Source organism: Podarcis erhardii (genome assembly GCF_964252035.2).
Source record: "Podarcis erhardii genome assembly, chromosome: 1".
NCBI lineage: Eukaryota > Metazoa > Chordata > Lepidosauria > Squamata > Lacertidae > Podarcis > Podarcis erhardii.
In genome coordinates, this window is record NC_138497.1 from 78456647 (window position 1) to 78484062 (window position 27416).

Genomic DNA, 27416 nt, shown 5'->3' on the forward strand with positions numbered 1-27416 from the left:
GGGCGGGGGGGGGGGAACCGGCCTAACGAGTTGCAAGAATCCGCAATGACCTACAAATCGCAATAGCAAAACTAGCCCTTAAGGATCGCGGCAGCGCGCATTTGTTAGGAAGGAACAGATCACAATGGACGCAGTTTCGCCGGGACGTCCCCAGCAAGCCCAAGCCGTCGCTTTGCTCGCCGCCTCCGCGCTGGCCGAGGCGGGGAAGCCCGGGGAAGCGGGAACTTGTGCAGGAGGGCGGGAGGGATCGGCCTCCTTTAGGGGAAGGAGGGCCTGGGAGAATTGGGCTGTTGCTTCGGCGGCAATGTGCAAACAGCGGGGGACTGAAACTGCGCCGCAAGCCGTTAGGAGGTCGACCAGCAGACCCGAAGGCTGCGATCCGGAGCGCGCTTACTTGGATTAGCAGTTGCTACTGAAATCAGCAGCCTTTACAAACTTTCCAGTAAGCACTGTGAGGATCGGAGTAGCCAGAAGCACCGGCAAAAAGCAAAATATGCTTGTCTGGCCCATGTCGGAACATTTTCTTGTCTGGAAAGCGGAGGAAAGGGCGGGCGTAAACAGGCCGGGCCGGGTGGCGCGTTTCGATTGAAACTTTTGTTTGGAAGCTCTTTTGCTTCTGCTGGGCTAGAGACCTCGGGCGATATACGTCACTGCTTAATCCGGGCAATTTCTCTGCTGGTTACCTGAAAACTTTATGCAAAGCTTTTCTCTTCCTGCGCCGGGCACTAAGAAGCTGATCCTAAGTGCGGATACTCAGAAGCAAGCGCCGCTGCGTTCAATGGGGCTCACTTCCTGGTGAGTTATATGTAGCGTCGCAGCACAAGGCTGCAACCGTACGTTCATTTCTTTGGCAGGACTTTGCTCTGGAGTCTGTATTTTCAATGCTGAGCTGTTTTTTGGGAAATGTGTACTAATAACTAAAACCACCTTAGAGCCTTATTTCTCTTCACTGAAAAATCACAGTTAACCGTCCACCCTGCGCCCCACCCCGGAATTAGGGGGAAAGACTTGACCTGAACTTCCTCCCTCCCGTTTTAGGAGCTAAGGACCAGGGTCCTTGGCTTCATCCTTTGGCCTGACACTCGCCACGCTTCATTTTGCACCCTCTTGGGTAATAACGGCATTGCTGCAGATTAACGCAATTGTTGGTGAATTATTTCCACGACTTCCTCCATCCTATTTAATTCTGTAATGAAATAAACATTATCTCTGTCCCTGTCATGTGCTTTAGAGATGGGGGACATGTGGCCCTCCTGTTGTTGCTGCACTACAACTCCCATAATCCCTGACCGCTAGCTGATGGAAGTTGGAGTCCAGCAACAACTGGAGGGCCACAGGTTCTGGAGAACAGCGTTTAAAGCAGTGAGAGCCTACATAGTGCTCCCTGGATGGTTTGGACTGCAACTCTCACTATCCCCATCATTGACTCTCTCTGCTGACTGGGGCTGATGGGAGTTGTAGTCTGCAATATCTGGTGGGCACCACATTGGCTACCCCTACTTTTAAGCATGTTGGGAAACAGAATAGACTGGAATAGCTGCATTAACACAGCTGCAAGAAATTGATTTCTAGAGGTGCCAGCACCTGTCCTTGAAAGATGCCGTGCATATTGTAAGGAAAAGTTTCAACAGGTTCCACTTCTGTCATTGCAGTGCAGCTATCTGTTAATTTATCACTTCCACACTGCTCAATCAAGGAAATCTCTCTGAGGAAATAATTGGAAGTAAGTGGGGGCGGGGGGGTTGCAGTCACTCTGAGAGGGGACAGGTTTTTTTTTAAAAAATGCCCCTTTTGCCAAAGGTCGGCTTTTTGCTTTTTGAAGGCTGTAACATTGCCTAATGAAAGAATAGTAAGGATAAGTTACACTTGAAGAAGAAAATAGGGGGTCACGTGAAAAAAGCATTAGAGCTGTGCCGCTGTGCCGACTTGGGAGCAAGTCCTGTGGAACTCTGTGGGACTTGCTTCCGAGTAAATGTGCATATTATTGTACTGTGTCAATCCTGGCATTTTTTAGTTGACTCCTCATCCACAGTTCCTAGGGAAACTGTGCCCAGATGTCAAGGATGAAAGTGCTCTAGCTTCCTATAAAAAGGTGGCATGTCATGCTGTTGTGAATGAAGCTGCACCTGTTTTTTAACACAGCTGGTTATCTTTATCGGTTCCCCATGTGTAAAATGCCATGGAGATACCTGGCATTGCCTGTGTGTTAGGGATGGGGATTTGGTACTCAAAGATCTTTAATTTTTCTATTACACTTTTCTTGCTATATTGCTTGCAAATATCTAATATTCTTTTATTAGGATGCATTTTTGTGGTTCTAAAGAGGAGGCAAAGAACTCTAATAATACACGAAAGATATAGAAACTTCAAAATGCAATCAGTTTCCCCACGTTGTCTTTCAAACGTCCATTCTTCCTTCCTAGTTTTATCAGCTTTGGGGCCCATTATATGCCTTAATATGTCATTTAAACAGCCCAGCTGGGGAAGGTGTTGGGCTGCCCTCTTTTATGCTCAGTGTCTCAAGTACAGCTTCTGCTATTTCCTTCATCTGGGTGGATTTTGCGTGTGCACTGGTTCTTCAGCGTTTTGCTCCTCTCCCTCCATTTCTTCACAGGGGCTGCCTCTCTCCTCCATCTTCCATTTCAATCCCTTGTGGTGGCATCGGTGCTCGTTTGGCTGGCAAGTCAAAACATGTGCAGCCCCTGGCAATGTGACACCAGAAGATGGCTGGGCCGCAGGAGCTTGGGGACCCTCTGGGGGAGGGTGCTTTGGAGGCCGAGGCACCTGCTAGTTCCTGCTTGGCTGGCAACAGGCTCAACTTAGACGTCTACCCAGAGGGCTGTCGCCTATTCCTCAAGCTGTATGAGAAGAGAAGGGAAGAAGTGGAGCAGGTGGAATTCTTGAGGCTGAGCTGCAATGAGGAACTTATCACTTCCACACTAAGCACCATTCCGGTCCTGAAGGGCTTAAAATCCCTTGTACTCAAAGGTAAACTGCATGCTTCTTTTCTCTTTCTGTCTTTTGACTGACTGTTTCACTTTTTAATTTTTATTTCTCCCCTCTGTTTAGATTACCGTATTTTTCGCCCTATAGGATGCACTTTTCCCCCTCCAAAAATGAAGGGGAAATGTGTGTACGTCCTATGGGGCGAATGCAGGCTTGCGCTGAAGCCTGGAGAGCGAGAGGCGTCGGTGCGCACCGACCCCCTCGCTCTCCAGGCTTCAGGAAGGTGTCCGCAAGCCTTGCATGCCCAGGGGAACTCCCCCCGGGCGCGCAAGGCTTGCAGGTGGCAGCCTGCACCACGGAGCACGGGGCGCCCTCCGGAGGACGCCCTGTGCTTCGCGCAGGTGTCCGCAAGCCTTGAGCGCCGGGGGGAGTTCCCGCGGGCTCGCAAGGCTTGCGGGCGGCAGCCTGTTCTGGGGGCTGGGGTCGGGGGAAGCTCAGGCTGGGGGGGGGAGTACATTTTTTTATTCATTCCCCCCCCCCAAATGAGGTGCGTCCTATGGGCCAGTGCGCCCTATAGGACGAAAAATACAGTAGCTTTTAGGTTTCCTTCCCTGACCAAGCCCATCAAAATGACGTTAAGCCACTGTTCTCAGAAAGGCGCAAAATGGTCTGACTCTGCTGCAATCCTATGCATTTCCCCACCTCAGAAGCGTTCAGTGTTCAGTGGGGCTTACTTACTGCCAGGAAAGTGCATGGTACAATCCAAAACTTCAAACCTATGTACGCTTACCCAGGAATTGAGCATGGTGAGATTTACTTCTTAGGAAACCTGCAACGGGTGGATCTGCACCCTCTCTTAGGAATGGGCCTGTTGTGTTTACTCAAATGTAAACCCACTGTTTTCAATAGGGCTTTCTCTTGTTGGAATGGACATGGGGCTTTCGTTATCTTTGGCTGAACAAAAGTCAGGTTTTCCTACTGTATTCCTTCTGACATTTGGCTTAGAACGGACCTTGTTTCAACAGTGAATGAAACAAGACTGCTTTCTGATCTTTAGTTGTAGAATGGGGCTTGCAGAAGTGAAAAATGATGATGACAGTTCCATATCTGTTAAAATGCAGAAAATGCCAAGTTGGGACAGTGGCTTCCCTTCTTATTATGATTATATTAGAGATGATTTAATCTTGTGTGTGTCTATGTAGCAACATGAAAAAACTTTTGGAGAGATATTTACTCTGATTTTTATACGTATAGTTTAAGCTGAGGGGGTCCTTTTCCTCTTTCTGTGCTTCTCTCTTCATTACCCACTTTTTATTCTCATGCCACCTTCACATAAACCGAAAGCTCTGTCATCTTGCCCATGTTGAGAATGAAATGGGCAGGTGACAGAATTCTTCCATGTTGTGGGATTTTTAAAATACCCATCAAAAACACAGAAAGCAGGGAGTTTGATGTTGTGCTGTTTGCTTTTGCCTTCCTCTGCCTAAGCCTAAGGGTCCCCACCCCCTAGCCATCTGTAACATGTGCACTACATTTGGCCTGAAGTCCTAACCATATTTATTCCAAAGTAAGTTCCATTGGAATCTGTGGGGCTTACTTCAGGGTATGCATACATAGGCATGCATGGTTATTTCAGAACAATATGAAAAAGATGAGGCTGCAAATCGATAACCAGGGTGAAATCAACAAGGCATGCTATATTGGCTAACATGTTTATGACCACTCCATCAGTTAACCTTTAAGGCACCACAAAATACCTTTATCTTTTTTCTTTTTTTTTTTTTGCTTGTGGCAAACTATCTTGGCTACTCTTTGCCTTTTGAAATTGGTGTGACACGCCCTTTAGGAATAAATGTGTGTGCCTAACTCTTGAACTGTTTTGATCCTTTTTTTTTTTTGTTTCAATAATCTACAGCAAAAACAGCAACTGTAGCTTTCATTGATGCAGCTAAATTAATACAGTTTCAGCTGGCCAACCTATTAAAAACCTAGGTTTGATTAGCACAGGTATTTATAATAACCAGTTTATACTGAATATAAGCAACAGTAGCTGTCTGTGTCTCATGCGCAGCTGCAAGCTATCAATTTTGTTGCTTTATTATCGTTTTTATTATATTGGACTGAAAGCTAAGGGGCCAAAAAAGACCCCTCTTTGTCAGTGTAGCATGTTCATCACTCCTGCTGTAGCTCTGAAAGCAAAAAATCCAGACCCACTTCCACTGACAGTTATCGGGTACCTGTAGTCCCTTCATGCCCCAAATCCTTCAAGCTTCTTGTATTTTCCAATTATCTCTGTTCAGTCTTCCATATTGTTCCATTGGATAGCCATGTGCTTATATGAGGCTAGTTAACGAAGATCCTTGCAACGAGACTTTCTCTTCCTGCATTTTCCTGGCCTGCAGGTGGACACACCAGAGATGAAATTGGCACTCCCCAGAGAGGGTTGGTGGCATCATTGCCGCAAGAGCTGGGGGAGCTAAGCCAGCTTGCTCACCTGGATCTGGGCTTCAACAGCTTCAGTGCTCTGCCTCCCTGCATCACCAAGCTGGGCAGCCTCAGGAGCCTCCTGGTGAGTCACAACAGCCTGCAGGGGCTGCCTGAGGACTTTGGCCAGCTCAGCAACCTCACTTTCTTCTCCGCCATGAAGAACCAGCTCCAAAGTCTGCCACAGAGCATAGGGGAGCTGGCAGCACTAGAAACACTGGACCTCTCTGAAAACGCACTGGAATCGCTTCCCGAAGAGATTGGAAACCTGCATAGTTGCACAGAGCTGGATCTCTCAGGGAACCTATTAACAGGAATCCCTAGCTCTCTTGGTAAGTTGTTCCCAAATGCAAGAGAAAGGGAGTAAATATTTTAAGATGCTATTTGAGACTAAACAAATTGCGAGATTTAAAGCTACGACACGTTCAGGGTCACATGGCATAGCTGCAGTTTTTCTGTGCAGTTGTTAGGAAGTAAGTCTCATTTAACTCAGCGGGGCTCGCTTTCACAGAATGAGCTTAAATTAGGTCATTTTTTATGAACGGGAATACAAAAAATGCAAATATTTAATGAAACATATATAGACCTCTTTTCAGTAGGTGTTGTCAAAGTGGTTTACGACACAACTTTTTAGAAAACCCAATAGTTACAATCTAAAATATTTAAAGTTGTTAAGATTTGCAATGGGAAACCCGGTCAGATGGGCAAGGCATTATTATAATAATTTATTATTATTATTATTATTATTATTATTATTATTATTATTATTATTATTATATTGAGCCTGAAGCAAGGCACAGTCTTTGCAGCAGCACTGTAACGTTACTGATAACCAGAGTCCTGACTAAACAGAAAAACTTTTCTGGCCACTGTTTCAGATTTGGTGAGTCTGCAGCTGGAGGGTGTTGTATAGCTGCAGAGGGATCCACTACTACTGATGGTGGTACCCACATAATCGGGATGTAAGTGTATTATAGCACAAAGGGAAGGAACCCTTTTTTAGCTTGAGGGCCATATTCCCCAATGGGCCACATTCTGGGGGCCGCATGACAGTGGTGAGCAAGGCTAGAGGCAATGTGGGTAGAGCAAGTGATTAGACTCTTTGTACAAAAGGCTACATTCTAGCCTTGCAAAAACCATAGGGATTTTACATGCACCTCCATACACACACCTCTTCACTGTTGAGGTGAGCTACAATGCCAAGGGAATACTAGGATTAAGCCTGACTCCCCCTGATCTTTGTTAATTAGATTATTTATTACATTGTGTTCCTCGAATACCAGGCACGTTCTTTTTGGCTAGTACGAGAACCTTTCTATAGTAAACGTTTATGGTATGAATATGCTGTATAAATTTTATATCTATCTATGCATGCATGTATGTATGTATGTATGTATGCTTGAGGGCTGGTTTTTATTGTGGTGGAAGTAAGCAAGACCCCGAGTTCTTTTCTTTTTTGTTATAAGGGATTTGCAAATTGTGAATGGGGGAGAGTCGCTTGCATATAAGGATTTACAAAGCGTAGGCTGACCTCTCTCTTTCCCACTCCTGCTCTGACTTGCAGGCAATTTGCAGTCCCTGCGGCAGCTACATCTTCACAGCAATCTTCTGGTGACAGTTCCTGCATCCCTGGCCGGCCTTCCCAACTTGTCCAGGCTTGATCTGCAAAACAATAGGCTGCGCAGCATCCCCCCAGAGATCCAGAGCCTCCCCTTTGTGCATCTCCGTGGTAATCCTCTAGGAGAGCCAGAGGTGCCGCTGCAACCAGGTTAATTGCTTTTCTTCTGTCTGATTTGTTCAACAGCTGCTCTAACTGGCGACAGCCAGAAGCTGCCGTGTGATCTGTGTGGCTGGTGCAGAAGGCAGCTCTGTGGTTGTTGTTTTTTGTGAGATGTGTGTAGACACATCTGAAATTGCAGCCCTTACAATATGAAGGACTGGTTGAAAGACCACCTGGTTGATTTTCACAGGCAGCTGGGCCCCCTTCAGTCATTCCTCTCCATCTCATCAAAATTGCCTGGATAGAAAAAGCTGGGCTTTGCCCTTAAGCTCCGCTGCTGCTGCTGCTGTGTTCTCTCCTGGCCCTTTCTCCACCATTCAGGCAGCCTGCCCTATGAGTATAGGCTCCTCATGTGACCCAGATCCAGGGCTTTTTTTCAGCTGGAATTCACTGGAGCTCAGTTCCGGCACCTCTCAGCTGGGAGCCATTGCCATTCTAAGAGAACAAGGGAGGCACTCATGGTGAGTTCTGGCACCTCTTTTTCTACAAAAACAGCACTGCCCAGAACTACATGTGAACAGGGAGTAAATCATGTGGGGAGCGCATTTGCCTACAGCATGCTTCCTTCTTCAGACCTTCCCATCCAATGCATGGGGAGCGAGGGTTGAGGGGGGCAGCAAGCTTGGCCCTGCTTTTCCCCTCACATTACTGCGACTGCAAGAGGGCACATCATCTGAAGTAGACTCAGATTCAGCTCAAAATGAGGCACAGCTGAAAGCAAGAGAAGGCTGCTAAGAAGGGTGGACAGCCCTTAAAGCCAAAAGAGAGACCAATTTGAATGCAAATTGCCTTAAAAGCTTCCTGGGTGTTTCTCTCAGGTACTCTAAAGCCAGGTTTGTGGTGGGTGACTTTGAAGCAAACAGGTTGATTCGCTTGGTGACTTTACTTACAGTCACTGATAAATGAAAATCGCCATTACCCTTAGACAGGCGTTGCTTGTGAATGTTACTTTCTCATAGGACGGGGGTCACCAATCTGGTGCCCACAAAGATTTTCATGGGTACTTCAGGGCAGATGTCCCAGTCTCTTGAGTTTTCATGTTGAAAAAGGAAAGTCAGTCTGTAGCCCTCTTAGAAACAAAGTTGTGAGGTAAAACGTGCAGGTGCCTTCCAAGCAACATCTGTGGCATGCGAGTGAATCTGGTGTGGCACTTTGTATATGTTCCTGGTTCTGAGGGGTGCTCCCTATTGCTGTAGACAGCAGCCACATCCCTCTGTGTGTGTAAGTAAAACCTATATAGCATGACAATGTCTGTAATCATGACCAGCAGAACATAGCTGTCTTCCCATGGTTAGCATAAAGTTGTCAGGGATGGCTGCCTCTCTAATTTTGTGTAGTGCATTGCAGCCATTTTGTTTTGCCCTGCTCTGCCAACAGCTATTTTGTGACTCTCTCAACATTTGAAATGTGCCCACCAATCCATAAATGTTAGTGACCCTGTCATAGGTTTTATTTTGAAATTCTGGTGGGAGTTCATGTCATAGAAATCATGGTTTAATATTCAAGTGGTGAAATATCTGGGGCTGGCCCTGTGGGAACAAGGTATTAACAACAACAATTTTATTATTTATAGCCCGCCCATCTGGCTGGATTTCCCCAGCCACTCTGGGCAGCTTCTATCACATATAAAAACATAATAAAACATTTGACTAAGCCATTTGTCTTCAACGGGTGGAGCAGGACCCACCGCTGGTTTGAGAGCTGATCAAAGGGGAGTCACAACAGTAGCCCTCCCACCATACAAATATATGATAAAGAAAGAATTGAGGCCCAAGCACATGTTTCTGGTTTGAAAAAGTTGAAGACTACTATACTCATACCTACAGAAGCACTTAACATGTTCTGTTTATATTCATGTAAACTTTGTTTTCTGACTTGTTGCAGACTCAAACTCAAGGCCAGAAAAATTACAAAGACTACTCCTTGAAGCTGGTGAGGATAGGTATTTCACATACTTTTTTTGGCCAGTGTCTTTCTGTACTATCGTCATGTCAGAGTATCTTCCTAATTCACTTTTGGCATAATATGCTCCTTGCTTCCCATGGCTCCTGGGAGGGAGGGGTATACATCTAATACTACTAATAATTAATTGTACTGTGATGCCTTGTTCAGTTGTTGATGCAGGGGTAGTTTCTGTGGGTTAATCCTCCCTGTTTTTTTACAAATGAGCCAAGCTGGATTTCTAAAAAGAAACTGGTTGCAAGTTAACTATCAGTGGCAAACTCATTGAAGGGAGCAGGGCAGGCACCACCAAGTAAAAAAAAAAAAAAAAAAAAAAATCCTTAAATAAGAGACATGGGGGAATGATTAATGGACTTCAATGTCTGTACACTAATGCGCAAAGCATGGGTAATAAACAAGATGAGCTTGAGCTCTTGGTACAGCAAACTAAATATGACATAATAGGCATCACTGAAACCTGGTGGGATAAGTCCCACGACTGGAATGTAATAATGGAGGGATACAATCTATTTCAGGGAAACAGACCAGTCAAGAAAGGAGGAGGAGTGGCGTTATATGTCAGGGATGTGTATACCTGTGAAGAGATCCAAGATTTAGAACCTCAAAGCCAAAGTGAGAGCATTTGGGTCAAAATTAAGGGAGAGAAGAATAACAGGGACCTCATTGTGGGAGTTTACTATAGATCCCCAAGCCAAACGGAGGACATAGATGATGCTTTCCTGGAACAGATGGCCAAGCATGCAAAAGGAAGGGAGATAGTAGTAATGGGGGACTTCAATTACCCGGATATTTGCTGGATGTCAAACTCAGCCAAGAGCATAAGGTCAAACAGATTCCTCACTGGCCTTGCAGACAACTTCATTGTCCAGAAAGTGGGAGAAGCAACAAGAGGAACAGCCATTTTAGATCTGGTCCTAACCAATGTTGATGACCTGGTTAGTGGGGTAGAAGTGGAAGGATCATTAGGCGCGAGTGATCATGCTCTTCTGAAGTTTACTATACAGCGGAAAGGAGCAGCCAAGCATACTAGGACTCAATTTCTTGACTTTAAGAAAGCCGACTTCATAAAACTTAGGGAAGTGCTGGGTGAGATCCCATGGACAGTAATACTAAAAGGAAAGGGAGTTCATGATGGCTGGGAGTTTGTTAAGAGGGAGATAGTAAAAGCACAACTTCAGGCAATACCAATGAGACGGAAACATGGAAGGTGCCTAAAGAAGCCAGGGTGGCTATCTAAAGAACTTTTAACTGAGTTAAGATTAAAAAAGGATGTGTACAAAAAATGGAAAAGGGGGGAAACCACCAAAGAGGAATTCAAACAAATAGCCAGCACGTGTAGACACAAAGTCAGAAAAGCTAAAGCACAGAATGAACTCAGGCTTGCTAGAGAGGTTAAAAGCAACAAAAAAGGCTTTTATGGGTATGTTCGTAGCAAAAGGAAGAACAAAGAAACAGTGGGGTCGCTCAGAGGAGAAGATGGTGAAATGCAAACAGGGGATACAGAAAGGGCTGAACTCCTCAATGCCTTCTTTGCCTCAGTCTTCTCCAATAAAGAAAACAATGCCCGACCTGAAGAATTTGGAGCAAATGATTCAGCAGAGGAAACACAGCCCAGAATAACTAAGGAGATAGTACAAGAATACTTGGCTAGTTTAGATGTATTCAAGTCTCCAGGGCCAGATGAACTGCATCCAAGAGTATTAAAAGAACTGGCAGATGTGATCTCAGAACCACTGGCAGTCATCTTTGAGAATTCCTGGAGAACAGGCGAAGTCCCGGCAGACTGGAGGAGGGCAAATGTTGTTCCTATTTTCAAAAAGGGGAAAAGAGAGGACCCAAATAATTACCGCCCAGTCAGTCTGACATCAATACCAGGGAAGATTCTGGAGCAGATCATTAAGCAAACAGTCTGTGAGCACCTAGAAAGGAATACTGTGATCACCAATAGTCAGCATGGATTTCTGAAAAATAAGTCATGTCAGACTAACCTGATCTCGTTTTTTGACAGAATTACAACCCTGGTAGATGAAGGGAATGCAGTGGATGTAGTCTACCTTGATTTCAGCAAGGCATTTGACAAGGTGCCCCATGATATTCTTGTAAAGAAGCTGGTAAAATGTGGACTTGACAATGCTACCACTCAGTGGATTTGTAACTGGCTGACTGACCGAACCCAAAGGGTACTCATCAATGGTTCCTCTTCATCCTGGAGAAGAGTGACTAGTGGGGTGCCACAGGGTTCTGTCTTGGGCCCGGTCTTATTCAACATCTTTATCAACGACTTGGAAGATGGACTCAAGGGCATCCTGATCAAATTTGCAGATGACACCAAACTGGGAGGGGTGGCTAACACCCCAGAGGACAGGATCACACTTCAAAACGACCTTGACAGATTAGAGAACTGGGCCAAAACAAACAAGATGAATTTTAACAGGGAGAAATGTAAAGTATTGCACTTGGGCAAAAAAAATGAGAGGCACAAATACAAGATGGGTGACACCTGGCTTGAGAGCAGTACATGTGAAAAGGATCTAGGAGTCTTGGTTGACCACAAACTTGACATGAGCCAACAGTGTGACGCGGCAGCTAAAAAAGCCAATGCAATTCTGGGCTGCATCAATAGGAGTATAGCATCTAGATCAAGGGAAGTAATAGTGCCACTGTATTCTGCTCTGGTCAGACCTCACCTGGAGTACTGTGTCCAGTTCTGGGCACCACAGTTCAAGAAGGACACTGACAAACTGGAATGGGTCCAGAGGAGGGCAACCAAAATGGTCAAAGGCCTGGAAACGATGCCTTATGAGGAACGGCTAAGGGAGCTGGGCATGTTTAGCCTGGAGAAGAGGAGGTTAAGGGGTGATATGATAGCCATGTTCAAATATATAAAAGGATGTCACATAGAGGAGGGAGAAAGGTTGTTTTCTGCTGCTCCAGAGAAGCGGACACGGAGCAATGGTTCCAAACTACAAGAAAAAAGATTCCACCTAAACATTAGGAGGAACTTCCTGACAGTGAGAGCTGTTCGACAGTGGAATTTGCTGCCAAGGAGTGTGGTGGAGTCTCCTTCTTTGGAGGTCTTTAAGCAGAGGCTTGACGACCATATGTCAGGAGTACTCTGATGGCGTTTCCTGCTTGGCAGGGGGTTGGACTCGATGGCCCTTGTGGTCTCTTCCAACTCTATGATTCTATGATTCTATTCTATGATTCTATGATTCTAAGTAACATCTCAAAGCAGCCCTGAGGGACATGGGTCTTGGGTCCCTGTTTCTTATGGGACTCTTGAGTGTGGAACAGCGGCCACTGTCTTTGCTGTTGTTGGTCATTCTGCAGTTGGAGTGCCATCACTCTTTTAATCTTTGGGATGTTAAGATTGCTACTAGTCCAGTAGTAGCAATCATTACCAGATAATCCTAGAGGGGGCTCAAACATCCAAGGGCCAATGGCCCCCTCATTCCTGGAGCCTGCAAGTGGGACCTCTGCATACCAGCCCTGAAAGAGGAAAAAAGCAAGGAAAATATCTGAGAATAGCAAGGATATGCTTAGTTTTAGTTTCTTATTTTACTTTGTCACTTTTATATCCCACCTATCAACTTTGCAAAAACAGAGTGGCTAACAATATGCCATATCAAGAAAAAATTACATCAAGTAGCAGTGTTGGGAAAACATTTTCACCTTGTGCCCAACTGAGGCCAATGTGGGGAGACAATCAAATTCCATTTGGGAGGGGGTGTCATAATTAGCTGCAAGGGGGCACCACCAAGAATGCCCTGTCTTCTATCATTGCCCACCCAGCAGAAGCTAAATTTGGAATAACAAACAGCTGAACCCGAGCAAATCTTCATAGATGGGTAAGGCTGAGGCAGTACTGGAAGAAGTGCTCTCCTGGGTACTTGGATCCCAAATTGCTTAGGGCTTGTATTGGGTCTGGAATGTCACAAGTCACAAGTGTAAGGGATTTGAGTACCAGAGTAAAGTGATTCCACCCCCCCCCCCCAATAACAGCCAGGTAGTTGCAATTTCCAAACTCTGCACTCAGACATGGCTAGGAACAGCCATATCTGATAGTCATTCTGTCATCCTCCAAATATTCTAGAAATGGAACCCAGATGCTATTGAAGGTGATGAGACTATCTGATAATTTGGAGCAATTATCCAAAACTCAGTTACCACAATCAGGGTCCCAGGGAGAGCAGGGAAGGCCATGGGATTGGAGTAATCTGGAGTCTGGATGCAGCTAAGCGAAACACAGTGTAGCCAAGCCTTAGAACTGTATCTAGAATTCTGACAGTCTATAGATATTTATAACTCAGAACTTTGGAGTAAAGAGGACTGTAACGTTGTAGAAACATTTGTGCTTCTCTTTGTATCTTCTAAGCTTTACTGTGACCCCTGAAGGCTGCAGAGTTTTCCTAGCTTGTGGTGTCCAGTTTTGCTTCCCCTTGGGTGCCACCACCACTTCGGTAACTATCCACTTCCAAAAGCACTCCCCTGACCCCCAGTGGGTAAAGCTGAAGGACCATGACATCCTGCTGAGTGAAGTCCTGGAGCTGCAGCCTCATGGGATTCATTTCCAGAAGGTAAGAAGAGCTCATGAAGTCATAAAGGAGTTTAGGCTAGAACTGCGCTAATCCCCCCAAATCTTTCAACTTGGGCACTGGCATGGGGGGAAAAAAAAAAGAAGAAGACTGCCCTGCCAAAAAGTGGCCACTGAGAACCCGGTGTATTAAATGTGATAATGGCTGGGTTGCTTGCAAATCACCCTTTGTGGCATTTAGGCTGCTGCCAATGAGGTTCAGCTTAATCAAATGCGAGTTCCATCAGGAAAAATGCCCCAGGACAATGATTCTGCTTGTGAGATATGTAGAATGTGGGAATAAGATAAACAGAGTTCTAGTTTGAGTAGGACCTTTCCTTTTTAAAAAAACAACAGCTGAAAAGGTATTTAATAATATAATCCCTTCCTTTTGCCATATGTTTTTAAAATAGTAAAACAATTAAGCACATTATAAAACCTACACAGATTTGCATGCAAATATTATGAAACAACCAGGAATTCAAATAAATAAATAAATCACAATTAGCCATTACATGTTATTCATTTACTTAGACTGAAGGCTGAGGGTGACAGATTATAGGTGCTAAAAATGAATTGCACTAAATAAATGTCATCAAAGTTCCCATCTCTCTGGCTGTTTAGCCCTGGCCCCTGAAACTCAGCAATTGTGTTCTTGCATGTTGTATGCATTGCACCTTCTGTGCTTTGCAATCACTGTTGCGTGCAGCATCCCCAGTTAAAGAACCAGTGCAGGTCTGAAGGTTGGCTGGAAGTGTATAGAAGTTCTTTTTCGGTTCACCATGCAATAAAACCGATCTTTTACTATTAGCATGTCTGTGAGCTATGTGGGAACTGCTGCATTTTCCCCAATCTTGACGCTGTAATATGCAACCTTCCATGCTGTTGCCCTCTCCGCTTCCTCTTTATGAGGTACAGCAGAAATGAGACACACTAACAACCTTCACTTGCTCTCCACGTCCTCCCCAATGGCTGTTGGCTCCTGAGGTCCTTCTCTTGCTCCCTGGAGTTATGGAGATGTTTCCTTCTCAGTGGTTAACTCATGGAAACTGTCTTGTTCTGTCTTGTGTTCTTCAAGGAGGTGCTGATCTGGCTGCCATATGCCTCCACACAGTACCTGCATGACCGTGAGATTGTAATTCGAACCTTCAGTGGGCAAAATTGGAGTGACTTGAAAACCAGAGTGGAATGGAAAGAAAAGCCAGAGGTAGGCCACGAAGTGCAACGGGTTGTAAAACATGCCAGTTACCTCACTTCTCAGCGAGTTCTTCCTTGCATCAGTTGGGTGCCATATTGAATTCCTGCTGGAAGCTTGGAGGGAGGGCTGAGCTGTAATCTGCAGCTGCTTTCTCTTCAGTTTTGCCATGTGTTTTCCCCTAGAGATTGTAATACACATCACCCACTCTGTTAACTCATTAAGGTCCTGCACCTAGGCATGCTAAGTAAGTCTTATACTTGGTTTTATTTGCAACTGAGATGGGTGGCCTTTCACAGAGAGCCAGCATAGTGTTGTGGTTGGGCAGGGGAGACTCAGGTTCAAATCTCCACTCATTGGTGAAGCTCAGTAGGGGCCAGTCACTGTCTTCTAAACCCAACCTACGTGACAAGATTGTTGTGAGGATCAATTGGATAGGGCAACAATCATGTGTGCCACTTTGAGCTCTTTGGCGGAAAGGTTGGTTATATGTGTAGTACCGTTAGGAATTGCATTCTCATTTGTTGGCCTCTCTGTTCTGTGTACTGCCAAAGAGAGAGAGCTTTTAAGGGAAAGTTCTGTAAGTTAGTAGGTCTGTCAAACACAAATTGGACAAATTCAGATGTGATTATTATGAATGATCAACATGCTTGAGCTAGTTATTTCTGTGAGTCAGCTAGCTGTTTCATCATCTGAACCAGCACGCCCAGATTGCAGAGGAGATGTCCTAGTTTTCTTAAAACCAGAGTTTCCCGGTTTGAATGCCGCAGGGAACTCTGGTTTAAGAAAGCAGTAAGTCTCTTCTGAAGCTGGGTGTGTGAGATGAGGATGAAGGGGCACACTCAAGCTTGTTGCTCATTATGTACAACCCAACAGGCCGTGGCCTGTTGTTGGAAGTGGCCCTGTTACATTTGAACCAGGCCAGTTTGTGGATATTTGTAAGGAGTATAAGACCTGTGCTCATTTTCAGTGCCTGATTCCCTCTGTTTAAAGTATTGTTGCATGTTACAATGGTGCCTGTCATTCCTTCCACACCCTCTGACAGAAGCATGTGGCCTGCTGCAGCGTCCCTCACTTCTCCTGGTTCTTGGTTGTCTCTCGACTTGTGGAGAATGAATGCAGAGTCCCTCAAGAGGGAGCCTTGCTTTTTTCAAGTGTCGATCCCAACATCAAAGTGACCTTTCCCCCTGGCGTGACTGAGGAGACGAGGACAGTGAAGCTCCAGGTAAGCCTCTGCCCAGGAAGCCTAGAGAGTCCAGAAATGTATTCAAAGATTGGAGATTTGATTTTTTTTAAGTCCTATTCCAGTCAAGTTGCACAGTTTAGGTCATGAGTGCCTTAATGTTGCCCTGGTGTTATAAAATAAAAAAAAGACACGCCCTGAAAGAATTTTGGAAGCTCCCATTTGACTTATACAGTCACTGCTCAAATAATTACTTTTAGGAATAAAACTATTGACACCTGTGGCTGGAATCTTTCCCAATATTGCTTCTGAGTGCAGCCTTTTCCACAGTGTTAGATCCCTCTTTGGTGGGACCCTTCACTTTCAGGACCATTTTTTCAAGACATTGATAGCTGCTGTGGGAAGGGGAGTCTACAAAGTCCATTGCTTGTGTAGGAAACCCCCACACTACCTGATGGAGCCAATTCCCCCCCTTTTTTTAAATGTTCAGGTGCTGCCCGTGTCTTCAGAGGACCTACAGGAGATCACAAATGATCCTGAGACGGTTGCTAGCCCCCTCCTCTGCCTCTCCCAGAATTCCAGCATCGACTTCCTTCAGCCTGTAAAAATTCAGCTCCCTCTGCCCCCAGGAGTCACAGGTAGGTTTGATCTAGAAATTCCCTCAGCAGAAGGGTTTTGACAGAACTGTTAATGCTTCCTTAGAATTACCACACCTGAATTTCACAGGCTAGTTAAATTTGCAGAACGTTGGTACAATTAAATGCGCTTTCAAGCTGGACAGTTGATCTTCTGTTGAGGAAATTGGGTTGTGCAAGTATAGTGCACTATAACACACTGAACTGCAAGGTGCTCTTGTTTATTCTGGGTCACGCCGCCCCAGTCATTTCACAATTTCACATGTTCCATTGATAATCCAGTGCCGAAGGCCTTCTGGCGGTTCCCTCATTGCGAGAAGTGAGGTTACCGGGAACCAGACAGAGGGCCTTCTCGGTAGTGGCACCCGCCCTGTGGAACGCCCTCCCTTCAGATGTGAAGGAAATAAGTAGCTATCTTATCTTTAAAAGACATCTGAAGGCAGCCCTGTTTAGGGAAGTTTTTAATATTTAATACTGTATTGTTTTTAACACTCGATTGGAAGCCGCCTAGAGTGGCTGGAGAAACTCAGCCAGATGGGCAAGGTATAAATAATAAATAATAATTATTATTATTATTATTATTATTATTATTATTGGAACAAAACCTCATCCATCCTGATTATGCACTGAATATAGTTTGTCCTTGAGGTCTGTAGATAACAGCATATTTTTTTTGGTCCACAGGTCTGACCCTGGATCGCTCCAGGGTGCATCTGCTGCACAGTGACTGGAATGCTCAGAACTGGAATGACATCACCAGTCAGGTGGTGCTGGAGTTCACCCACCTCTATGCTTTGTTTGAAGTCACACACTTCTCCTGGTGAGTTGACCCAGGAGGCACACTTCATACATCTTCCTGGGCCAGCAAGAAGAGAAGGTTCCATCCCTTCCTGCCCTCCATACACATTATATATAACATAAGAACTGGGAGCTCCACAAAGAAGAGGCCATATTCATCCAGTTGTTTCCTCTTTCCTCTGAACAAGGGGTGGGGGTGGGTAGTCAACAGTAAGATAACTGTTTAGTATTCTTTGTTAAATGGTCCTCGGTTCCTGCTTCTCCACCAGGCAAGAAGGATCATATTGGGTTTATATGAGCCAGGCTGCAAATCTGATTCTGGTTCTTACTGATTTCCTGCAGTGTATACTTGAATGTAGTCCAACTCAGGCTATTTGTGTCTTTCTAGAACATTTAGCAAAGAATACAGACACAGAGGAATGCAATCTTATAGGTACCAGGTGTGCTGGACAAAATTTATAGTATCATTATGACTTGTTCATGTTGCTGATTCACTCAGACATGGAGAATGTGAGTTGATCACATGAAGGCTGGCTTTGTATCTGCAGGGAAGCAGTTGTGCTGATGCCTCATGCTTCACAGTAAACTCAAATGCACCATGGCACTTGATCCATCTGCTTTTAGATGCTTTGCTGCGGAATAGTAGATACTGGGATTGAGTTCAGAGTTGTGCTCAGGGTGAAGAAATTGCATATGCATTTCATCATGAACACTGATCAGCACAGGCACATTCAACTCATCACGCTAAGTATTGTCTCTGAGTTGTACCTTGTGGAATGATCATGTTTTGTTTTGTATGTGTATTCAATAATGAGATTCACAGCTTCTTCCTTTTCCTCAATCACACATCATTTCCTTGCTTTTGGCAGGTATTTAAATAGGTGAATCAGATTGCCCCTACTGGGGCGGGGGGGGGGCGGGTCTGTTTTCTGTATCATCTGTTCAGTTTTCCTTTGACATAGAAGTGCACTTGCACACCTCCTTATGTTTCTTCTCACATAGAGAAACAAAACTTTGCACTCATGCCACCCCCATTTGCAATATATGTGCTCACAAGCGAAAAAAGCAAACAAATCAAAATGATTTTGCAAATCCCCCCTCTTTCCCCCAGGTACTGGTTGTGGTGCACCACCAAGACCTATATCGGTGGCTTTGCCAAATATGTCTATAAAAGGTTGCGCATGTACCAGGTGAACTTCATAGCTCTGCAGAGGAAGAAAGATCCTGAGCAAGTCTTGCTGCAGTGTGTCCCCAAGCACAAGGTAAATTGTTCACTGTCCCGGTTTCATGTGTGTACATGTGCATGCAGTAGTGCCCCTCCGCTTGTGATCTGCAAGCATGAAATGCAGCCAAGAACATATCTATGTTTAGAGCAACCCACCAAACTATACACAGCCCTCTGGTCACCAGGGGATCAGTAAGCCACCTGCTGTTGCCCTCTTCCTGGATTGCAAAAAAAAAGGAGGGCACAAGTTGTGCAGGGCTGGAGCAGAAGCTGTGCTCACTAGGATGAGCTATATAATACATGAAATCCAGAGAGACCTTTCTGAGTTTGAAGCGGGGTGGGTGGGAACCAGCTGGTTGTGAGTAGAGCCTTCTCCTATGAATACTTGAGATTGGCTTTGTGCGTTATTTTATAATAGGCTTTAGTAGGAGTAAGAGCAGCAAGCATGGCGGGAGCAGGAAACATTGGCTAGTGCAATCTATGGTTTGCTGCAACAGGGTGAACGAGCCCAGCTTAGGTGGTCAGCTTGGCATGAGTCCTCATAATAGGGGTAACAAGCAAATAAAGCAGCAAGAATGGCTGGGGTAGTGCAGCAGAAGCTACCCTTTCAACACTGGGTGTCACTGCTGTTTGCAAAGGATGGGTGTGGCAGGGTAGCAGTGAGTTCAGGGTTTTATGGGTGCACTAGTGCGCCCAGTCTGGCACCCCTGCAGGGGTCAGGAGGGTGGTTCTGCAGCTGCTCTTGCGTTTACGAAGCTTCTTCCTCGGAAACCTTCATCCTCCCATTGAAACCGCACAAAGAGTAATGAAATGAATTGGCCCAAGATCTTCTTCTTTTTTTAATCTCTTCCTGGATGTCTTGTAGGTTGATCCTGTTTTGAAAAGGCTCCACGACAGATACCGAGGCCCTGAGCCATCAGACATGGTAGAGATGGTTGAAGGGGAGCAGTTCTTTGCAGCCTTTGAACGAGGCATCAGCATTGATGCAGGTAAAGTGCAGCAGAGCCCGCTTGTGTAAATACCCCTGAAGAACAAAGGGACTTGGCCCTTGCCCACCATCCTCAAATCTCAACGACAATAATCCACCAGCAGCATACAAATCAATATGGCTAAGCTGATCCAAAACACCCACCCACCCACCCACCCCACTCACACATGAAAACAAAGATCACCACAGTCAATCACAAACAAACAACCACACCCTAGGCCAACCCCAACCTCTCTCACCACCAAAGGAACACAAGTGAACAGCACAAGCAGCACTGACACCAAACCCTACATACATTAAGCATAACAGAAACCTCGCCACCCGACCCCACCCCCACCCATCTTCCCTCCCTCCACCCCTTCTTTTTTTTCCTCCCCCTAATGTCTCAACAAATGAAATGGATTTGTAAAAATGTTACATTGAAAAAATATGAGAGACATTACACTTACGTCTGTAAAACAAGAAAATCTTTAATATTTATTTTTTTAAAAAAAAATAATCTGTTGACCCAAAGGGGTCTTCTGAAAGGAGGAGGCTTTTTCAGGGCTCAGAAGTGATTGTGCAGCCACAAGCTTAAGTCAGACTTGCTAATAAACCTACAACCCTTACCAACTTTAAAAAAAACCCCAAGCCTTCTAAAAGACTAATAGCAGTACCTTTTGATTTTTGTGCTGGCCACTGAATAGGGGAAGCCCCCTCCTTGGCTAGCATTGAGATGCTAATGTAAGATAAGACACCATGTTTTCCTGGCCCTTTGCCTGTCAAAAGGGTTCTGCAGCAAGGGCCGTGGTGTCTGCTCAGCAGGTGATATTCTCCTGCATTGTGCCGTAGTGCATGGTGGGAAATCCCCCAAGCCATCAGTGAAGACAGATCATCTATTAGTGAGTATGTCCATGCAAAACCATTGATTTTCTCATTTCCGCCAGCCAATTAATGATGCAGAATCGGGGGGGGGGGGGGACTGAATTATCCCAGATCCTCATCTTGCCCCAACGGGCCATCTTTGACAGGTGGGCAGGACCCTATTTGTCTTGTTGCCCCTTGATTTTTAGCCTCTTACAGCACTGTGGCTTAATGCAAACTGATGCTTTGCCTGCATTGCCTCCGACTTAACTCAGACCGCCCAGACTGCACTGACGGAAGGATTTCGTTCAACTTTTTCTCTCACTTGAAAAACGTGAAGGAAGTCTACATCACCTCTGAAGTGGACAGGAAAAGCAAATCTGTGAAAGGGCAGGTACATCAGTTTCTCCTTCTTGGCCCCACCAAAGTTTCCCATGATATGTTCATTTATAATTCGCATCTTAATAAATGGACACATGTCTCATTAACAAATGTATTCCTTTTCCTCATTGTCCTCATTCCTAATCGTGTGCCAGTTCATAAACAGGGTTACTTATCTTCTCAGAGTCCATGGCCACAATCCAAAACATGAGTGTACTTAAATCCTGCTGAAACAAATCAGAGTTAATTGCTCCAGTCCCACGTATTTCTCCAGATTGCACTCATATGTTTGTGAAAGGTGCAGAATCCAGTCCCTAGCCCAGAATTTCAATTTTTTTAAAATGCAAAACATGCAAGCCCTATTTGCAAAAGGCTTTAATGACTGATGGGGTCCAGATAGGGTCTCCTGCCTAGGCTTGCCAAAACGCCTTCGCTTTTCCAAGCATCAAAACTGTTATAAAACCTCAAATATTGGTGCCAAAATAAACCCTACAAATTTAGCTAGCTATATTTTCCAAGAAAGCTCTCTTAAGCAAGCCTGAAAGATCATAAATTTTAGTACGTGTTGTGTAACTCGTTCCAAATAAGATCATAGGCATAAATTATATTTAGTTTCATCATTTTGTGCCTGGATAGGAACATAATCTTCTCTGGCATACAAATTCAATGGTTTTGGTGGGGCAGAGGAGGGCAAGTGGGGAAGGTGCCAACTCTGGCTTACTCACTTCGAAGAACATAGCATGAATCCTCTGTAATCAGTGGAGGATGCACTTTATTGCCCTTAATATCTGTGCTAGGAGGAACAAGGGGAAATGGTGGAAGGACCCTGAGGGACAGGCAGGGAAGTAAAGATCACCCAAGGTGAGAGACTGGGAAAAGAGAGGAGAGCTCCCAGGCGTCGTTTTCTGTGGCTGGCTGGGATTAAAAGTTACTTTGGATAGAGGGAAGATTCTGTATTTGTGCACCATTTTTGTATTTTAAATATCCTGCTGCTGATTTTCTCCTCCCTTATTTTTGTTATGCTGAGGCGGTTAAGAGAATCTGTATTGTATGTGGGTCTATGGTCTATGATGCGTTTCCTATTATTATAATAGCATTTTTGTAACTTTTTTATCTTTTAAGGTTTCCTTTTACCGAGGTGCTGTTCCAGAGGACATTCCTGAAGAGGTTACCAAGAGGAGGAAAGGCCCTGATTCCCATTGGCTAGCCACCTTGCCAATCAAGCTACCCGTAAGTTGCCCAAGATCCCTGGATCAGTCCCCAACATCTCCACATAGGGCTGAAAATGTCTCTTGTCTGAAGCCCTGGAGAGCCACTGCCAGTCAATGGAGACAGCACTGAAGTAGATGGATCAATGGTCTGACTCAATATTTAGTGGCTTTCTATGTTCCTAAGTGAGAGATAATTGTGGCAGGTTCGATTGCTGTGTTGTTGGTTTTTTTTTAAAATATTTATTAAAAGTTTAGAGATTACAAAAATGAGGAAAAAATAAAAAAATAAAAAAGCAAACATCAAAAAAATTAACAACATATACATTACAATATATAAAAAATAAGTAGAAAAAAAATAGAAAGAAAAATACAGCAATAACAGTAAAAAAATAAAAAATAAAAACACACATCCAATATTCCATCTCTTTATCTTTCATTTATTTGTTACATCGACCTCCTCACACCTCCCTTTTTGTATTCTAGTTTAATTATTTGTTTCAGCAAATTCTTTCCATCTTTCTCAGTTTTTATTAGATAATTTAACTTAACAGTCTGACCTATCAATTAACTCAGCAAATCCTTTTCATCTTTCACAATATTCTGTTATTCAATTTACCTTAATTTATTTTAACCTTATCTTACGATAATATACCTTAAATCCTAGAACTTAATACTTATTTATACATAACTCCTAATATCATTTCTGCTATAGCCAAATAATTTCATTCCACCATTTTTCCTAATTCCCAAAATAAATTTTACCCTAATTCCCAAAATAAATTTTTAAAGCTTTCTTCCAGTCTTCATCCAACGTCTCTTCTTCCTGGTCTCGGATTATGTCAGACCTTACTGTCCATTCCATCTAGTCCATCAACCTGGTAGTCTTATGTCCGAGGCTCTTAAGTCTCTTCCATGTCCCTTCTGCGGTTCTTCTTCCTGTTTATACCAGCACTTTGCCTTGTCTTTTGTTTATCTCTTTCTTAATTTCTTTCCTTTCTCATTGAGGAGTAGGTCTCGGGGAGACTCCAGCCCAAAAATATCTCCCTCTCCCCTCAGCAGATCAGCCCTTTCCCCACAGTCCCATTCCCCACAGTCAACCGGGTAGTCCAGAAAATATTTAAATGCATGTTTCAAAGTCCCTCCAAAATTAAGGACCCCCACAACTCCAGACCCCCCCCCCGACCCACTCCAGGTTCAATCTTCAAAAACAGCGGCTTATGCTCCTGCAGGGCCTCGGTTCTATCCATTTGTGTTGCTTGAGGTTCAGCAGCAACCTCCTCCATTGTCTTCTGCATTTGCACTTGCCCTGTCAAAACAGGTTCCTGGGTTGAGTCCTGAGTGGTTTCTATATAAGTATTCACTGTTTGTCCAAAATTTTGAACTGCGACAGTCATCAAATTCATCTTCTCATGCATCTGCTCCAGCAAAGCGTTTGTCTTGCAAAAAGCAAGCACCAAAACTTCTTCTATATCCATTTTTGTTCAAGGTCAGAGTCTAGTCTCACGATCCTAATCTTCACAGCTGTGAAATCCCCAGATCGACTCCAGCAACAATTTAACTAGCTCCCAAAGGGAACAATTTCCATTTGTATCCATCTTTTAAAGGCAAGTCCAGCAAAAGAAAGTTACTTTCACTTTTCAAATTTTGTTTCTTTTAAATGCAGAAGGTAACTTTGGAATCAATTTGTTTCTCTTCTTTAACTATCTGTCAAAAAACATTCCATTCACAGTTGATGGGCTTCCCCAAAAGTTTCTGTCTCTGACACCCCGTTCCCAGTTACAGATAGGTAGCCGTGTTGGTCTGCCATAGTCAAAACAAAACAAATTCCTTCCAGTAGCACCTTAAAGACCAACTAAGTCAGTTCTTGGTATGAGCTTTCGTGTGCATGCACACTTCTTCAGATACCCCGTTCCCAGGTTTGAGACGGTGGAAATTTACTCTCTCTCCGCAGGCTTAAACAATCAAAATTCCCCCTCTTTTCCCCTGCTTCCAAGAGGGGTTTTGATGGTTAAAAATGAAGGAAATTTAGGTCTTTATATACAACTTTCCAGACTTTGGCTTGCACAATTTTTGCTTCAGTCTATATACAAAAAGCGGAAGGTGGACTTCCTGTTTAGACCTTCCCGCTTCAATGCCAAATTAAAGTGTTTCTTAATCCAATTTTCCGTTCTACTCACGGGTACTTGTTTAGAGTCCAATTGTCCACAGGAAAAAGTCAGCGCTCTTCGGCAACGGCTGTGCAGCCTCACTCCGTAAAATTAGCGGTCGATTCAAGACACCGCGCTGCTCACTTCGGATCCCCAAAAAAGGGGTTTCCCTGCGAGTAGGGGAGGCGCTCCTGGTGTCAGCCGAATCCCACGTTCCCAGGCTTCCTCCGCCTGGGATTTTTAGGGGGGTCTCTGCTGCTGTGTTGTTGGTTTTTCTTGGCCCATGAATAATAGACATATGTGGTTTTTTTATTCTGTTTTGGCAGAAATTGAAATCCCAGGGGAAGGAGCAGCCTACAACCCCAAATGGCTTTTCTCTTCCCCCTCTGAATTTGGGGAATGCTGAAACTGGCTACTTGACCCAGGCCAACCTACTTGCCATTGCTGGGCGTGTTGGAGCTGATTGGCCAACGATTGGCTTAAACCTGGGTTTGTCTTACCAGGAGGTAGAGCAGATACGATACAGTTACAGGTGAGTGAGGCTGAATCTAGCCCTAAGGTGGCAAAAACACTGCCAAAACAGCCAAATAATGATGGAGCAGGCTCTGTAGTTGCAGAATATTGAGTATCAGTTGAGAAAGAAAAATGAAACACTGATTATTTTGACCGGAAGGCAGGGAGTCCTTGAGCTCCTTACACAGCATAATATAACAGGAATGGGAAACTCCAGATGTTGGTGGTATTCAGCTCCAGCCAGTACAGCCAGTGGTCAGAGATGAAGGAAGTTGTTGTGTAGCAATATCTGAAGAACTTTGCTAGCATATAGCAACAGCCTAGGGTGTGTGTGTGACTGGCTGGCACCCTGAACAAGAGCACTCCAACACTTGGTAGCAGGTCTTAGATGCTTCTCATTTTTTTCTTGCAGAAGTTGTTTTGTCTCCCTCTCTCCAAACCTCAGAAAATGACTGGAAAACAAAAGCTGGGATTTGCAAAATATTGGGGCAGCTGGCAATAGATGGGTGGAGGCCAGGACTGAAAGAAATGAGGGGCTGGAACTTTTGATGAGTGCAAAAATCCAAAACCAGAATCCTTCTGGTCTTTAGACAATTATAGAAAATGTCTGTGAGCTTCCATGTCCCTTCCTCTGCCCCATAAGGACTGCAGCTTCTTTTTAAAACACGTGTGATTTCTCAGGTGGTGCTAAATTAGGCAGAAGAACCTGCAGCTTTGATCATGCTGACCTTTCTGTTTCCGTGTCCCCTGCTCTACGAAGGCAGTGGGTAGGCTTCTGGAGAAGTGGTTGGGTTGCTGCCTAATCTGAAATTTATTTACCAACGGTTGCTAATGAAACATGTCTTAGGATTTTATTGTTTTATGCTTTGTGTGTTTTGAACTATTTTAAGCTGCCTGGAGCAAATGAAAAGGCATATTGTAAATATTTCAATGAGACTCACCATTGTGTGCTGTGCCATCTGTATTTCCCAGAGACGACCTCGGTGCTCAGGTTCTGCATATGCTCTTCTCCTGGGCTCAGCAAAATGAAAAACACCCCGACTGTGTCGACAAGCTGATCAGCGCCATGAAGGAGAGTGGCCGCCAAGACATAGCAGATGAGATCACAGCCATCATTGCGCTGGGAAGGCAAAAGTACAGGGAGTCCATCAGGAGAGTGGGTCTAGACCAGGAGAGCAGCACTGAAGACTCTGCCATTGCCATGGTGTAGCTGCCGGCAAGAGGCCTCCATTGCCTTGCTGTGGCTTGCATTGGGCAGGCAGGAACCAGGCAAAGGACTGGCAGTGGATCTGTGAAGGAGCTGAGGCTGAAGACTGTTGACAACATGCATCTAGCCCCAAGTACTAATGGTTGGTCTCTTGTCAAGCCCCCAGATGTTTTCACCCAGGGCTGCTAGAATGAGAATGACCTGCCGAACATTAATGACGCAGAGACATGCTGAGCCCTAAATGTTGCCAGTTTGGTGACTTATTTATTTCATGTCCACCACTACTCCTATAAGGGGGAAAAACCATCTATGATCTGTTGTTAAATTCAAGATGGTTTCTGTGGGTGTCACCATGCCCTCAGACACCCTCCTTGGTTCTTGGCAAGGCCTCCTGCCCCTCCTAAATTGCATTCCGATTCTTCCATGGGGCTCAGCTATCTGGAAAACAGACACTACCTCCCTCTTAGCACTCCCCCACCCTGTATGCTTGTGGGCCCCACAATGGGGTGCTTGGTCTACTTTTTTGCTTGGCCAATAGTTTGGTGTGTGTGTTGCCTGCTTTTTTGGGTTGGGTGATGCCTACTTTGTCTCCATTTTTATTTTGTTGTTTGGGGGTAGCAATTGGTATTTTGCCTCATGTTTTGAGGGGGATGTTTCTTGAGCATTGGCAGTTTTTCTTCTGTGGAATGGGTATTTTGTGGAACCCATAGAAGAAATTCCACGTAGTTCTAAGAAGCTTGTTCTCTCAGCACAAGCGCTTCCTCTTGCCTGATGGGATCCCCTCTCTCCTCCCTTATCTGCTGTTTCTGGGGATTCTCCTTACCCAATTGGGAGGGGGCATGGGGAAGGGGAGGAAAGCCTCATTGTGCTAACAGAAATCCTTGTGTGGGCTTCTGGTAGCAGGACCAGTTAGTTAAATCTGGCATCATGACATTTTCTTAGACTTCCAAATGCACCGCTTGGCCCCAGAAAGGTTGGAGGGCCTTGCTCAGAAAAGATTCTCTTGTATTCCCCCCAGCATGCATGGCTTTAGATTTTATTTTAATAACTGAAGGATCATGGGATTTGGGAGTGGGAACCAGGAAAAGTGACATGTGCCTGCTATCTGCTATCAGACTTTACATCTGGTTCACTTGGGGAAGGACTGTGGGCCTACTACTTACGCTCCCAGTTGGGGGAACTGTTGCTATGCCTTGTCATTAACTGCCAGTTTCTTCTGGTCTCGGCTGCTATCTCTCAACCTAGCCTACCTCACAGGATTGTTGTGAGGATGAAATGCAAAAGCATTGAGCTGCTTGGAGGAAAAAGGCAGGGCACAAATGAAATAAAAACAAAATTCAAACCT

General features: G+C 44.8%; 1 protein-coding gene across 3 annotated transcripts; it reads left to right on the forward strand.

Moving 5' to 3' along the window:
• Positions 1–34: 34 nt before the first annotated feature.
• On the forward strand, positions 35–27416 carry PIDD1 (p53-induced death domain protein 1). 3 transcript variants are annotated; one of them, XM_081880341.1, is made up of 16 exons: positions 36–795; positions 2615–2988; positions 5349–5762; positions 6995–7198; positions 9095–9152; positions 13548–13749; positions 14824–14952; positions 15986–16165; positions 16614–16761; positions 17443–17578; positions 18668–18818; positions 19647–19770; positions 20888–21006; positions 22116–22223; positions 24678–24883; positions 25837–27416. In XM_081880341.1, exons 2-16 carry the CDS (start codon positions 2724–2726, stop codon positions 26072–26074), a joined length of 2682 nt encoding a protein of 893 aa, XP_081736467.1. In that variant the 5' UTR covers positions 36–795; positions 2615–2723; the 3' UTR covers positions 26075–27416. The 3 variants fall into 3 exon arrangements, with proteins under 3 accessions (XP_081736469.1, XP_081736467.1, XP_081736468.1); XM_081880342.1 differs by having other exon boundaries at positions 36–510; XM_081880343.1 differs by lacking the exon at positions 6995–7198 and having other exon boundaries at positions 35–795.